Genomic DNA, 16173 nt, shown 5'->3' with positions numbered 1-16173 from the left:
TGAGTTTTACCTGTTTTTCCTGAGCTCTGAGCTTCCTCTCCCTCACTCCCCCTCTGCCCCCTCTTTCTAGAGACGGGGTTTCTCTGGGTAGCCTTGGCTATCCTGGACTTGTTTTTGTAGACCAGGCCGGCCCTCGAACACTCAGAAATCTGCCTGTCTCTGCCTTCCTGAGTGCTGGGATTAAAGGCATTCAACACCATGCTCCGCTCCCCTCCCTCGCTTATTATAACCTTGCAATAAACTTCTCTCTGAAACTCACTCACTGTGGTCATGAATGTCTTCTTTGGATTTGCAAGACAAGAACCCAAAAGCCAGGGGAGCTTGGGGTGGCTTTAGTGACTGTAACTTTTTTGTATACCCTAGTCCTCAAGACAAGCTTGTCAAGAGCTAAGACTCAATTGAAATCTTCCTCTGTCAACAAGGTTGAGGCAAGGACTTATCTGGAGTGCCCATCCCCCCCTAAAAAAAACAACAAACATAAGCTTAAGGCTTGGTCCTAAGCTGTGGCCCTGTTTAGAGTCCATGGGACCTGTAGGAGATGGGACCTTGTAGGAGAAAATTGGGTCACTGGTGTGAGGCCAACCCTCGAGGAGCTCTCATGATCCCTGGATCCACCCTTCAGCATCCAGCACAAACTATAGATAAAGGAGCCTTGCTTCTCAGCCACCATGCAGGGAACAGAACTTGCTGCCACCTGATCTGCCTGGGATAATTTATGTCACTACAGTCAGAGCAGCTGGCCAATACTTTTGAAACTATGAGACAGAATAACCTTGCCTCTTTTTACCTGGGATTTCCTCAGGTATTTCGTCAGTGGTGGAAACTCAGTTATAGAGCCAGAACTTATTCTGGGAAGAGGAAGAAACAGCAGGAGGGAGAGAAACCTGTAGAGAGAGGAAGGGGCAGGATGCACAACTGGGAAACTGGACATTAGCAGCAGAGGGCTTTGAGCTGGGCACAGGATGCTGATTAAGCACAGCAGAGTTGTTTTGATCCCGCCTGCTGAGAAGGGCCTGCGGTGTTCAAACAGGGTTGGAAAGATTGCTCAAAGCACCTGGATTTCCCTCAGGGCACCATGGGTCTGCAAAGAGCCCAGAGGCTCCTTTAGCTATAGTTTTGGTTGAATGTTGAAGGGTGGAACCTAGTGAGCTCCCACACAGACTGAAGAGGGTGTGGTGACATAGATGGGTTTTCAGGGCAGTTGGGTGCTGAGGCAGTCCTTCCCTGGTCTGCTAAGCCTCAGCAGTGCAGGCTGAAGCAAGCCCCATGGGAGCGTGTGCTTTGCAGGCAAGTGGTGGGGTCAGAGTTTGGAGGGGTGATATGAGTGTGATTTCTGACCCTGGCAGAAGAGCTTTGAGGATTGCTGTTGACATGTCAGACCTCAGGGTTCTCACACTTCCCTGCCAGACTCTCTAGAAGGCTGCTGTGACCTTGGGCTTGCAAGATGCCCCTCATGCCTAAGCTGGGGCTGGCTCCAGGAGCACAGACTGCTGCAGCTGTGTGGTGAGGGCTTGGCGGGACACAGTGGCTCATTCTTCTGAAAGATCACACAGCCTTAGGGGGCAGCAGTGGGCCCTGGTCTCTGGAAGCCAGCTGGGAGCCGGCTGGCTCCTACATTGGTAGGCCAGCTCCCTGGCTGTCCCCTCCCTTCACTGTCCATGTCCAGGGAAGACGAGGCCTTCTCAAACTGGAGGACTGGAAGCTTGAATGGGCATAGAAGGTGGAGGGTGCTGATGGGACAAAAGAAAAGGGATCGAAATGTTTCTTTAGTTGTTTTATTCTGTCATGCCTGGAACACGTGTGGCCTCAGATGGACAGGTGAGCCCACAGATGGAAGCAAAGTGGTGCTCAGTGCAGCAGACCATGGTGCCTGACATGGCTGTGCGGGCCATCACAGAATCCTGAGCCAAATCCATTGCAGGAGGAAGACCTGAGAAGGTAACAGGGTTGTACAGGTCCTGTATTTGATAGTCGTCGCGGCATCCCGGCTCTTCCAGCCTGTAAGGGCTGAGGCGGATTCCTGAGGGGGCGCGGAGAAAGGGTCAGCGTCGGGCATATCTTCCTGTTTCTTCTTGATCCAGTTGGAAAAATAGGAGACCTTGGTGAAGATGTTGGGGCTGGAGATTGGCTCTAGACATGCTGCAGTCCAGCTGGCCAGTCCTATCACATACCAGACATCCTCCAGGGAGCAGACAAGGGGACCTCCAGAGTCTCCCTGAGGAGAGAGAAGACATAGCTAGGAGGTCCAACAAGACAGAAACATACATTTCCCAGGGTAGAGGGGACTTCCTGGAACCAGAGATCTCTTTTTTTTTTTTTAATTTTTTTTTAAATAAAAGCATAGGAGGTCTCTCTGGTCAGAATCTTCACAGCACGATCGTATACTTCCATATAACAAAGCTTCAGAAGGATCCTGTGCAGAAAGGAGCCTTCCATAGAGGTCCTCTGATAGGCTCCACCCAACAGGGGATTGAAGCAGGTGCAGAGACTCACAGACAAACTTTGGGGGGAGCACAGGAAGTCTTATGGAAGGAGGGGGCAGGAGCTCCACAAGAAGACCAACAAAGCCAAAAAAATCTGGGTGCAGGGAGCCCTGCAGAGACTGCTGCACCAACCAAGGACCATGTATGGAGAGGCTCTAGACCCCTGCTCAGATGTGGCCAATGGGCAGCTCAGTCTCCATGTGGGTCCTTAAGTGAGAGGAGCAGGGGCTGACTCTAACATGAACTTGGCTGCCTGCTCTTTGATCACTCCCCCCTGTTGACAAGGCCTTGCCCAGCCACAGAAGAAGATGATCCGGGCAGTCGTGATGATATTTGATAAGCTAGGGTCAGCTGGCAGGAGAGGAGGACTCCCCCTTTCAGTGGACTAGGGGAAAGGGTTAGGGACGAAGAGAGAGGGAGGGCTGGACTGGGAGGAGCTGAGGAAGGGGGCTATAGTTGGGATATAAAATGAGTAAATCGTAAAAATTAAATGTTAAAGAATAATGAAAATAAAGGGACCCTGTGTTATCCCTACCTGGAGCAGTCACAGATTTTCAGTGCGTGTAGGCATGTGCAGCTGAGCATCTGCTCTCTGTCTCACCACCCACATGGGAGAGAAGGCTTCCAGGGACACGCAGGGTGGCCGCTGGCCAGGATTAGAGGGACAACTGGACTCAACTGGAGATTCCGAGCCATCCCCACTTACTCTGCAGATGGACTTTTCGTTGGTGAGGTCCCCGGCACAAATCATATCATCTCTTATAGCTTTATACTGAAGTGTGGTGATTTCCGGAGTCTGGAAAAAGGCTTCGCACTCGCTGTCAGCCATGACGAAGACCTCTGCGGCCTGAAGAGGGTAGGGGAACTGCAGGAACTCTGCAGGAGAATACACAGTTATGAGAGGAGGAAAGACCCGGCTCCCCTCCAGGATGATTTCTGGTGGGGGACAGACACGCTAGGCCACAGCAACAGGGAGGGCCTCGCCACAGGCACACAGTGACCAAGGAAAACGGCATCCAAGTGCAGGCATAAGGGCCCACACAAGGCAGGACCAGGCAGAACGTTAGGGTGACTACAAAGGCCCCAGCATGGGGGAGGGAGCTGAGAAAGATTAGGTGCAATGAAAAAGGGGTCCCAGGCAGAGCTTCCTCCACAGGCAAAGAGACCAAGACTATACCCTGAGGACACAGAAACCAAGGAAGGGGGAACTCAGCTTGAGGACCGCTCTAGCTGTTCTATGGAGCCAAAGCCGGAGGCGGGGACACTGGAGCCTGTGTAGAGCAATGCCATAGGACAGGAGCCAGGGGCCCCTGTGGACATCCCTCAGTGGTGGTCAAGGGATGTCCATATGTAGCAAATCCAAGCCTGCACCCAGGCCCAGCAACCGTGGTCAGGAGAGGCCTAACAGAAGATGGCTGATGTCCTGTCTCTACAGAGAGCTGCCCCAGCCCACACTTTGCCTCTGTGTCTCCACTCTCATCCCCTGACCTGACCAGGAGACCCTACCTGCCCTCACATAGGCCGTCAAGAGACTGAAAGTCCATCCATTCTAATGCTGCTGGACCATTCTTCTGTTGAGCAGCCTGTGTGACTGTCACTTAGAAGCTAGGAGCAGGGAGGGGGACCCTAGCCCTGACCTCAGAGAAACTCCTACCCCTGAGCCTCCTCAAGATTTCTTTGCCAGACTGTGGCCCAAAGTTTCATGTCAGTTTACATTCACTTTATTTTTTTATATTATTTTCATTTTTTATGTGTTTTGCCTGCATGTATGTCTGTGTACCATATGCATGCAGTGCACACGGAGGCCAGAAGAGGGCGGTGGATCCTCTTGAAACTGGAGCTACAAACAGTTGTTAGCGGCCATGTTGGTGCTGGGTCATCTCTCCAGCCCCTACATTGACTTTATTTAACGTGCCATTATAGTGTCTTAAATCAAAAGCACTCAGCCCTGTGTAAAGTCCTTGCCCAGGTGTCCTGTGCTCTCAGTCTAGACAGATACAGTTGTCCATTGCTGTCAGCAGGCTTTTCCTGTGGCCCTGTGACTGACTCACAGACACTGAGTTTTCTCTGCAAAGCGTGTACAGAGAACCTGTGCTCACCTTCCCGTACACTTAAAATTGTGTCTAGACGACACAATGTCTGACGTGAGGCAAATGGGACAGAGACAGTCACAGTTCTGTATTGCTTAGAGAATAAGGACAAGGAGAATGTCAGTCCCCAACACTGAGGCTTTTGGTCCCCCGGTGACTGGGTCCATGGATTCAGAACCACGTGGATACGGGGCCAGTTGTAAAAGCTGGTGGAAGAGGCTTCCTTGCCTTAGGGGATGGGCGGTGAGGTTCAGAGAGGTGACTGATCCCCAGTTAAACAGCCCAACCTGCCCCTTGCCAGGGAGAGCCGGTTGCTTTTATCTCTTGAAGGATGCCCAGTGTCATCCCTGGCCAGGATAGAGCAACCACTGTTTGGGGAGAGCCTTGCAGTGCACGGGGGTCAACCACACTCAGGACCTCGAATCTTGAAGGGCTCTGAGTCAAAGAGCCTGCACGCCCCATCTGAAGGGGAGGTTTGCTTCTGAAGCAGAAGGCGGGGTTCGCAGGCACTGGGAAGGCCTCCGGCCTCCCCCCCTCCCCCATGGTACTTACTATCTTCGCTAAGCATGCCCCAGCCGCTTATCCAGCAGGCCTTCTTAGCGGGCACCTTCAAGGTGCTGTTCGGGACACAGACGGGAGAGATGTGCGAGTTGTACTCCACTTTCCTGTGAAGCTGAATCAGGACAATGTCACTCCCCTGAAAGTACAACTTGCTATAGTTCTCGTGCAAGATGAACAAGTTCACTGTCATCTGCAGGCTGAAGTTGGAAGGGCTGCTCAGCTTGCTGTACCCTAGCAGGATCCGGTAGTCAGATGGTTTGCGGGACCTATGGGGGGGGCAGCACCTCTAAGTGTGGGGTCTGCGCTGTCACCCCTGACGGCCCCGCCCACACCGCGAGCAGCCAGACCACACAACCCATCCAAGAGACTGCTCACTTCCAGCCCTGACCAGATCTCTCTCAGGGCTGCTTAGGGACTGTTTTTCAGAGCTTCTAAGAAAGACCTTAAAAGGAAAACTGTTTCCTAACTCTGGGCCTCTCCTCTCGTCCCTCTGTCTGAGGGATAGCAATCCTGGTGACAGCACTCAAGGGCAGGGCAACAGCAGCAGGCCGGCTATCTATCCCACAGCACAGCCTAGAAGGGACACACAGCCTTCCCTCCTCTTCTCCCGTCCTAGCGACTGTCTCCTGCACCACTTCCCAGCAGAAGGGCTCCCAGGGAGGGAACACGCACCTTTGTAAGCAGTGGGCAGCGCTGACTAACCAGTTTTTGTCGATGAGAACTGCCCCACAGATGTGCCTGCCACGAAAGAGCAGACTGGCCTGCCACGGCCACCTCTCGCAACCTGTCTGCTGACCGCCAAAGATCTTCCCTTGGAATTTGTTCTTGCCACATACTGTGGAGACAATCGCAGCCGCGAGGCACCTGCATTCAGGATGCATGTGCTTGGTGCCCCAAGTGTTAGCATCAGCAGGACCCAGGGGACTCAGCAGCCTCTCTTCCCGATCTTGGGTGCGCATGCCCAAGGTCGGGAGGGGCGTGGCAAGGCTCACGTGACAAAAAAGCCTCTTGGATGGTGAGGGTGGGGTGGTTGTCAGGCCCACAGAACAGAGCTAGGGACAAGGAGAAGGGTGCTGCCCGGCGCTCCTTGGACCTCATTAATTTAGCACAGCTCTGAAGACGTAGAAAGGAGATATGGTTCAGGGCCACGGTCTTTTGGGTGGGTGTGCCCTGCCATCTCAACCCAGGAAGACTGGTGCAGCCCTCAGCGCATGATCTTGACTCTGAATGGAGGGATCTAGGGATCCATGGGAAAGAGCCAGAGAGGCTATGAGTATAAGGTCCTCAGTTCCAAAGCCTCATCTTCAGTGTTTAAAGGCATGCCCACCCTCCCAACCGCCTGTGATCCAAGGGAGAGGGAGGGGGTATGCCCACCAGAAAGAAACCTGCCTCCTCTTTGGATATCTTACCTTCCAACTTTATATTTTGATATTCTGGTATGGACTTGCCGTCCAACTTGATTATGGGTCTTTCTGTGGTCGCTCGGTTCTCGGTACTTAGTGACAAGAGGCTGAAACAGAATAGGAAAGTAGCCAGCAGGTACGCTCCGCCCCTTCCCGGGCCTGATTTCTGGGCCCTAGCGCCCCACATCGCATCTGGCCGGCCTGTGTCTGGGTCCCAGACAGGACCGAAAGCACGTGCAGACAACCGCTGACTCTGGCAAACTGCCTCTAGGGAACATTTCTCGCCCACGCCGACCTCGCGGGAGCCGAGCAAGTGTGCTGAAAACCTAGGTCCATGGGAGGCAGTCGGTACTGGAGCTGGTTGTCCTCAGGCTCTTCTCTCGGGCCTTCATGGGCACCTGCTCCTCCTGGGGGCAAAGGCCTTGCCGGCATCCCAGAGCTTCCCCAGTTTCGTTCCATTACAACATGCAATCTCATCACCCAGACTGGCGGGTCCCATCACCATCTATCTCATCAGCCCAAAGTTCACAGAACCATCCTCATCTACCTCTTCTGTGGGTGAGTCCCGACCACTAACCAACAAATGCTGCCCTCCAGCACGGTTCTGGAAACTAACGTGCCTGCTGGGACTTGTAGTGGGTAAGTTAAGTCCACACACAAAAGGTAGGTTGGACAATGAAGAAAATACAGCGAGGGTGCTGGACTAAAGTAGGTTTTATGCCCTGTTGGACAAACTCATTAGAGTTCAAGGCCTGGAGAAAGCATTCTCTGGGACTTAAAGGTCTGTCCTTGGAATTCTTAGCCAGTCAGCGGCTTCTTCTTTTTCTCCTCCTCCTCCTCTTCTGAGACAGGGTTTCTCTGTGTAGCCTTAGCTGTCCTGGACTTGTTTTGTAGACCAGGCTGGCCTCGAACTCAGAGATCTGCTTGCCTCTGTCTCCCAGAATGCTGGGATTACAGGCATGAGCCACAGAGCCCGGCTGCTGCCTCCTCCTCCTCCTCCTCCTCCTCCTCCTCCTCCTCCTCCTCCTTCTCCTCCTCTTTTCTCCTTCCTCCTCCTCCTCTTCCCTCCTCCTTCTCCTTTCTCCTCTTCTCCTCCTTCCCTCTCTCCTCCCTCCCCCTCCTTTTTTTTTTTTTTGGCAGAAAGTAACACATATTTGCATGTGGGCACATATACAAGTTCCCTGCCAGGAGAAACAAGACAGATTGGAACAGGGCGTGCTTTCTGTGTGTCCCCAGGATTGCTTGCTGGGGCTGTTTTATAGCCATAGTTGAGTGGAGCACTTCACGGTCATTGTGTGTGTTTCATCAGGCTTTTCAGCATCCGTATATGAAATGCTTCCTCCTCTGCCCCGGTCACCTGAAGAGACAAAATGTGGACAGGGCTCTGAGGTATACCACATGCCCTCAGCTCCGACAGCGACCTTCCCATGGGGAGCGCTCACGCTCCTGAAATGTTTCTAGAACAGAAATCATTTTCAACAGAAAGCATTTTGTAGGCCCACACAGTGTCTTAGCTCTTACCACACAGAAAATGTGAAGTAGTTTATTCAGAAACAGCCATCAGTTAACACAGTCCACGAGCCCAGACTGGGGTCTATCTAAATGGCATGTCCTGCAGTGGAAGAGGTTGCAGGAGCCTCACAATCACAAAACAAAAACTTATAAGCCAACACGTTTACTAAATATGGTGGGGAGGATAGGAGGGAGGCCTTATGAATGGGGAAGTTCCTAGGAAGCCACGTCGCTGTTGGAGTCTACAGGAGTGCCTGTGCTGGGTCTCGCCAACTTGACACAAACTAGAGTCAGATAGGAGGAGGAAAACTCAGTTGAGAAAAAAAAAAAAGCCTCTATCTATCAGGTTGGCCTGTAGGCATGTTTGTATCGCGTTTTCTTGATGGTTGATTGATTGATATGGCAGGGCTCAGCCCACTGAGAACAGTCCCACCTCGGGCAGGCTGTACCGGCTGGTAAATAAGGTCCATGATCCCTGAAGCAAGCCAGTGAGCAACATTCTTCCATGGCTCCCACCTCTGCTCCCGCTTCAGTTCCTGCCCTGATTTTCTTCATCGACAGAGTGTGATCGGGACATGTAAGTCAAACAAACCCTGTCTCCCCGAGCTGCGCTTAGCCCTGGTTCTAATTACAGAAACAGACACCAAAATACTATACTGAGTGACTGATTAGAACTTCCATAATTATTTAGTGACTGATTAGAACTTCTGTAAGTATTTCTCCAGTAGCTACAAAGACGTTAGGTCAGACACAGAGGTGGGAAACCAGTGGCTATTAAGAGGGCTAAGATAGCCCAAAATAGGGCTAGCCGGGTGGTTTAGCAGTTAAGATGACCAGAGCTGGATTCCCAGTACCCACATTTGGCAGTCCATATCCTATAACTTGAGCTCCAGGGGACTGACACCTTCTTCTGGCCTCTGTGAGCAACTGCGCTCATACGTACATCACCTCACACAGGCAGAAACACATACATGTACATTATTTTTTATATTTATTTATTTATTAATTACACAGCATTCTGCGTGCATATGTGTCTGTGCGCCAGATCTCATTATAGATGGTTGTGAGCCACCATGTGGTTGCTGGGAATTGAACTCAGGACCTTTAGGAAGAACAGCCAGTGCTCTTAACCTCTAAGCCATCTCTCCAGCCCCACATATACATTATTAAAAGTATATTGTAATTTTTTTTAAAAAGGGCCCCTGTTTACAATTTCCTTTTTCTCTACAACTATAAAAAAGCTTTCATGAAAACTGTTACCACATTGGAATACGGTACTTGGAATAAACTGATCCTTGTTCTTGAGCCATAGTGACTCATATTTGGTTCCAGGATAAACTCATATGAGTGTGTGCTTGTGTGTGTGTGTGTGTGTGTGTGTGTGTGTGTGTGTGTGTGTGTGTGCGCATGCACAACTTCCGTAAGTTCTATAAGCTACCTAGTGCTAATCTTGTAACAGAAATGAATCCTGATCGGCAGGGAAATCAACCGTGTGCTCTGATGGAAAAGGAGAAAGTCTTCTATTAGAAAGACAAGCTGGCCAGTTGAGTTCATGCTTCAGAAAGGACTGGACCCCAATTACACATAGCATACGTAAGTGTTAGCTCTGGTTACTTTAACATTTTCAGCATCGTTATAATCAAACTGGCGTCTTCACAGCCATCCACGAATGCACTTAGCACCTCGTGGCCACTGAGGGGAAATCGCAGCCTTTCCAGAGAGCAGCCTTCATTCCAGAACAAAACTCCAACCAGTCTTTCTCAGGACTCTTGGGCCAATCCCCCCCGAACAACAACAACAACAAAATTCTGACTTTTGTATGTAACCTTTTAGGTGTGGCAGAAAGTTTTAGTTCCTCATAGCAGGTAACGAGGAACATGGAGGAACCAACCATCAATTGAGAACACAGACTGCTTCTTAACACTCTGCCTCAGAGAGAGGCAAGGCTTGATTTGGGCCCTAAGGGTGCAGAATTTGATCTAGCACCCCCCAAGCCAAATGACATGGGTTTCATCCCCATAATCCCCATGGTGGAGGGAGAACACATCTTCCTCTGCACATTGCCCTCTGACCTCTACATGTTCACAGATGCATCTTCATGTACATACATACATACACATACACACACACACACACACACACACACACACACACTCCCATTCTAAAAGCCACAAGCATGACTCTTACAAGCCTATAATAGGCTTCCTTCCTCCCTGACTGCCTTTCTATTTTTAGAAAGTGGTTCATTCTGAAATTCATCTCCACACTAAAGCCTTGAATCCCAGCCTTGCCTCACTGGAGGTCTCTGAAAAGATCACGTTGGGTTGCTGCAAGTGACAGCATGGAGGGTGTAGAGCCATACCTCTGTCTCTGCTGGGAATTGAAGACAGTGATGGTTTCTTTGTGCCTTCAGCCTTGAAGTGGAGTGAGTTTTATATATGCCTATATATAGTTAAAGAGTCTGACCCAAAGCAAAGGAAACATACAGAGGTGCCAGGCTTTTATTCTGCTTTTTTTTTCTTTTTTTTTTAATTTTTATTAATTACACTTTATTCACTTTGTATCCCCCCGCCCGTGAAGACCTCCCTCCTCCCCTCCCAGTCCCACCCTCCCCTCGTTCTCTATGCATGCCCCTCCCCAAGTCCACTGATAGGGGAGGTCTTCCTCTCCTTCCTTCTGATCCTAGTCTATCAGGTCTCATCAGGACTGACTGCATTGTCGTCCTCTGTGGCCTGGTAAGTCTGCTTCCCCCTCAGGGGGAGGTGATCAAATAGCAGGCCAGTCAGTTCATGTCACAGACTGTCCCTGTTCCCATTACTAGGGAATCCACTTGGGTACTGAACTGTCATGGGTTACATCTGTGCAGGGGTTCTAGGTTATCTCCATGAATGGTCCTTAATTGGAGTATCAGAAAGACCCCTGGGCCCAGATATTTTTGTTTTGTTGCTCTCCTTGTGGAGCTCCTGTCCTATCCAGGTCTTACTGTTTCCCACTTCTTTCATTAGATTCCCTGCATTCTGCCCAAAGGTTGGCCATAAGTCTCAGCATCTGCTTTGATACCCTGCAGGGTAGAGACTTTCAGAGGCCCTCTATGACAGACTCCTGTTCTGTTCCCCGTTTTCCCCTCCTTCTGATGTCCATCCTCTTAGCCTTTCTGAATGGGGATTGAGCATTTTAACCAGAGTCCTCCTTCTTGATTAGTTTCTTTGGTGTACAGATTTTAGTAGATTTATCCTATATTATATGTCTAATATCCATTTATGAGTGAGTATATACCCTGTGTGTCTTTCTAACTCACTCAGGATGATCTTTTCCAGTTCCCACCATTTACCTGCAAATTTCATGATTTCCTTGGTTTTCATTGCTGAGTAATATTCCATTATGTAGACGTACCATAATCTCTGTATCTATTCCTCAGTTGAGGGGCATCTGGGTTGTTTCCAGGTTCTGGCTATTACAAATAAGGGTGCTACAAACATGGTTGAGCAAATGTCCTTATTGTGTACTTGAGCATCTTTTGGATATATGCCTAGGAGTGGTATCCTCATGAAACTGAAAAGCTTCTGTAAAACAAAGGACACTGTCATCAGAACAAAACGACTGCTTACAGATTGGGAAAGTGTCCCGTCCAGAGGGAGTTCAACGGGTTCCTAAGAAGGAGCAAAAAGAATGGGATGGGACAAAAACGCGAAGAATGGAGACCAAGTCAGTTTGTCCAATCAAGGCCTCGTTTATTTGAAATTTTTACACAACTGATATAGGGAGAAGGCAGGAAAGGGGGGAGGCTAATTTACTGCTGCAGAAGATAGTAGAAGATAGTGCTTTCGTGGCTTGATATATTGCACCTGCAAGATACCGTAAGGATGTTTACTTAAGATATCTCAAGGATGCTCCAAGACTAACAAGCGGATGTTCTCACACGAATCTATCACCCATGACCTAGGGTCCTAGTGCAGCTGTTGATAACTTTTCCACTAATTGGCTTTGTCTCCACTAAATGGCCTTTGCTCACTATTTGGCTTTGGCATCAGTAAATAACTTTGGCTCCACTAAATAGCTTTGGCTCCCGGCAGGAAAGGATCCACCAACCCTATATCTGACAGAGGGCTAATATCCAGTATACATAAAGAACTCAAGAAGTTAAATAGCAACAAATCAAGCAATCCAATTAAAAAATGGGGAACAGGGCTAAACAAAGAATTCTCAACAGAGGAATATCGAATGGCCTAAAAACACTTAAAGAAATGCTCAACGTCCTTAGTCATCAGGGAAATGCAAATCAAAACGACCCTGAGATTTCACCTTCCACCCATCAGAATGGCCAAGATGAAAAACTCAAGTGACAACACATGCTGGAGAGGTTGTGGAGAAAGGGGAACCCTCCTCCACTGCTGGTGGGAATGTAAACTTGTACAACCACTCTGGAAATCAATCTGGCACTTTCTCAGACAATTAGGAATAGCGCTTCCTCAAGATCAGCTATTCTGTTTTTTTTTTTTTTAAATAATTTATTTAACATTATTTTTTTGGACATTGGTTTGAGTGTTTCAAATCACCTGGAACTGTAGTTACAGACAGTTGTGAGCTGCCATATGGGTGCATGGAATTTGAACCTGGGCCCAACTTAGGAAGAGCAAACAGTGCTGTTTATTTTTTTAAAGATTTGTTTGTTTATTTATTTATTATGTATACATTGTCCTGCTTACATGTATGCCTGCATGCCAGAAGAGGGCACCAGATCTCATTTTAGATGGTTGTGAGTCACCATGTGGTTGCTGGGAACTGAACTCAGGACCTTTGGAAGAGCAGCCAGTGCTCCTAACCACTGAGCCATCTCTCCAGCCCTTATTCTGCTTTTATAACAACTGTTTTGAGGGTAGGCAAGAAACTAGGGAATTGGGAGAGGTGGCAGATTCCCAAAAAGACAACTTAAAACTTCTAAATGACAACATGTCATCAAGTAATCCTCAAACTGCTTGCTGCTGCTTCATGAAGACGAACCAAAAGGGCAGCTGGCAGCTGAAACTGGCCACTGAGCAGAAGCATAAACTGAGGCCACAAACATAATCAGCCATCCATTCCTGGCCCAAAGACAACAAAAGATCAATGTGGGCCATTAGTCCAGTTACCTTTTGTTAAAGTCCCTACCTGCTGCTGGGCGTGGCTGCCATACCCTGCCCTCCACCTAGGGGCAGGACTTCTCTATTTAACCAGACATCTTGGTTCCATCATCCCCTTTCCCGCCCTTTCTCCCCCTTCCTGCCCTATCTCTCCTCCCCCCCAAGCAAAGGCTCCCCTCTCCCTCCCTCACTGCTCCCAATAAACCTGCATTTATGTAATATAGCTTCATCTCTCCATTATCTCATTCTGTTTTATTTAACCAGTCACCTTTCTCCTGTCTCAAGCACCCATCCTAAGCTGTGTGCCACGCAAACTGGTCTCCAACTGGTTAAAAACCAACAGTAACAGAGGATGGTAAATCATTTTTTCCATGGCGTGTTATTCACTGTCCTATTGCTGTGAAGAGACACCATGACCAAGGCAACTCTTTAAAAAGACAGCGTTTAATTGAGGCTTGCTTACATTTTCATCATGACAGAGAGCATGGCAGTGTGCAGGCAGGCACTGGACCAGTACCTAAGAGCTACATCCTGATCTGTACGCTAGGCGGAGGGATGGGCTTTGGAACCTCAAAGCCCACCCACAGGGACACACTTCTTCCAACAAGGCCACCCCTCCTAATTCTTTTAATTCCATCACAGTTCAACTCACTGGTCTAAGCATTCAAACACTACAGGAGCCGTTCTTAGTCAAACCACGACACATGACTGGTCTCAGAAAAGTGGGGTAAGTTCTCTCACTGAGGGCGCACGGGAAGAATACAGTTTTATGTGCCTACCTTAATAAAAACCTCAAAGGACAAATACTCAAACGTCCCACACTTTATTCTCTCCAAGGGTGTGTGTGTGTGTGTGTGTGTGTGCGCGTGCGTGCGTGCGTGTAGACCAGAAGTTGATTCTTGATTCTTTAGTCTCACCCCACATATTTTGAGGCATGATCTTTCACTGAACCTGGAGATCACAAGTTTGATGAGATTGTGACAGAAGGGCAGGAACTTTAAAGCGCAGAATGAAGACTGGCATGTGAAAGGAGCCAGGTTATTGAAAAAGCCTGGAGACCCTTTCGTAGCTTGCTAACATCTAACGGAGCAAAAGTGAAACAACATGGCCGGATGCTTTCTGGGCTTTGTCCCACGGCGACTTCTCTGGCCCCGTTCTTTGGAACCGGTGAACCCTCTGAGAGCTGCTCCCAATAAACCTGCATTTAATTACTTGTCTTGAATTGGCTCATTTTACCGGCTGGAGATAAAACTTAGGCACCTCACTCAACACTCTTCCTAAACCCAACTGTCACATCGGGCTGCCTTGAAAACCAATAGTCTCCAAAAAGTGCTTCAAGGGTCTTCTGAGCTCCGGCTCTATCTTTTGACCTTCATGGCAATCCTATGAAACTGGCAGATTTACAAAGTCCATGTGTTCTACATGAAAAAACAAAAAGAACAAAACCTGAGCTATATAGAGTGCATAGCCATCGGGGTGCTCAGAACTGCAGGCCACTGGTGCGGCCTTTTCCCAAAACCTGCCAGGGGATGCTGCAAATGACCACGTGCTGTGACCGCGGAGTTCCAGTGGATTCTGAAAGTTCAGGACCAAGGTGAAGCACACAGCTAATCAACTTACTGATTACGTGGCTAAATAACCATGTTTCCAAAACGTCGGTTTACAAATAGGATCTTGTTAAAAATCGGTCTCATGACCTTAGTACTTTGTAATGTGGGTGCTAGGAGGAAAAAAAAAAAAAAACAAACCTGTGGGTGCCATAGTGTGTTCTGGGACTGCCTCCCACTCCCCCATGGCACCTTCTTTGTCCAGAGGATTTGAACATGTCTGTCTGCAGAGAGACATGCCTGGCCTTCCGGATTGGCTTCCACTACCCACTAACATGATCCCGGGAAATGTGCTGCATAGGACCGGCATGAAATCTCCTAGCCCGCGAAATGGAGACCATATCCATACTGTAGACTCGCGTCAAGAACCCAGCGCCTTCGCAGCCATCAACGTGGAAGGCACCAGGACCTGAGGTGGGTGCGGAACCTGCGTGGCCTGCGGTCCCGGTGCCACCTGCACAACTCTGCGGACAGCTCACTGCTGCCCCCAAGTGGGAAGTCGAGAGAGGTCGCGTTTGCAGAGAGACGGCAACAGCCACCGGGTGATGACATCAGCGGCTGGACTGGATGGAGAAAGAAACATGTAGCCTCTTCCAGCTGCGCGAGGTATTGCTGCTCCTTCTTGGGGGCTGAGATCTAGCAACGTCCCGAAACTGATTTTTAAAAAACTATTTCAGGGGCTACGAGATGAGCAATTTACACTCTGATAAACGACCCCAATCAGTGATGAGCGAGCCCAGGGCTTCAGTGTTCCCTGGAGAGCGCCAGGGGCGGTGGGAACAGGGGTCTGCACTGCGCCCCTGCGTGAAGCACGCGGCAGGCGAGGCAGGGTCGGGCAGAACTGCCCGAAGGACCTGGAGGAAAGCAGCTTGCGGGAACCACCCACGCTGGCCCCGCCCCTCTCGCCGCCCGCCCCTCACACCTGCCCATCCTCTTGTCCAAGGCTTTAGACAACCTTTCTTTCTAGTCCCACAGCCTCCCAGCCGTCCCTTTTCGCCATCCCTTTTGGTCCCTTTCAACCACCCATCCCAGGCATGCTGCTTGACAGGTCGCCATCAGGAAGAGCCTTGGAGGCAGATAAACTACTCTGTCCTTTGGAGCTGCGGGTCAGAATCTTTCCCGTAGCCCCTGCAGAGGCTCCAAGAGGTGCCCGGATCTCGACTGATCAGAGCACACATAGCCTATTGCAGCTTGCACTAACAGTTCAGGAGGCTGAGAATTTCTTCATTCGACTGTTAGACAAGGAGGAAGCCCCTTGGCACCCGGGTATAAACTCTACTCCCGGATTGATAGCACTTTGCTAATTGGTTCTCATATGTTTCTAAGTCCGTTTAGTAAGATGGTCTGCAAGCTAAGTTCAGTTAGGTGGAACTTCCGGTGAGCTACTGCACAGTAGC

At 49.6% G+C, this 16173-nt stretch overlaps 1 protein-coding gene across 1 annotated transcript; it reads right to left on the bottom strand.

Annotated features, from left to right (window-relative positions):
* Positions 1–1891: 1891 nt before the first annotated feature.
* Positions 1892–6724, bottom strand: LOC110565275 (serine protease 40-like). Its single transcript, XM_060368957.1, has 5 exons — positions 6544–6724; positions 5807–6080; positions 5126–5400; positions 3190–3359; positions 1892–2215 (listed from the first exon to the last, which is right to left on the bottom strand). The coding sequence occupies exons 1-5, from the start codon at positions 6722–6724 to the stop codon at positions 1892–1894; spliced, it is 1224 nt and encodes a 407-aa protein (XP_060224940.1).
* Positions 6725–16173: the final 9449 nt, after the last annotated feature.

The sequence above is a fragment of the Meriones unguiculatus genome, chromosome 16, assembly GCF_030254825.1.
Source record: "Meriones unguiculatus strain TT.TT164.6M chromosome 16, Bangor_MerUng_6.1, whole genome shotgun sequence".
Taxonomy (NCBI): domain Eukaryota; kingdom Metazoa; phylum Chordata; class Mammalia; order Rodentia; family Muridae; genus Meriones; species Meriones unguiculatus.
The sequence above is the reverse complement of the archived record's forward strand: the minus strand, read 5'-3'. Positions and strand labels throughout refer to the sequence as shown.

Excerpts from the sequence above, each read along its gene's own strand:
- LOC110565275 (XM_060368957.1), bottom strand. The coding sequence starts at position 6,724 with ATGTGGGGCGCTAGGGCCCAGAAATCAGGCCCGGGAAGGGGCGGAGCG. Across the intron at positions 6,081-6,543 it reads TCAAAATATAAAGTTGGAAG|ATCGGGAAGAGAGGCTGCTG; the intron begins GTAAGATATCCA and ends TGCGCACCCAAG. Across the intron at positions 5,401-5,806 it reads GCTGCCCACTGCTTACAAAG|GTCCCGCAAACCATCTGACT; the intron begins GTGCGTGTTCCC and ends CCCCCCCCATAG.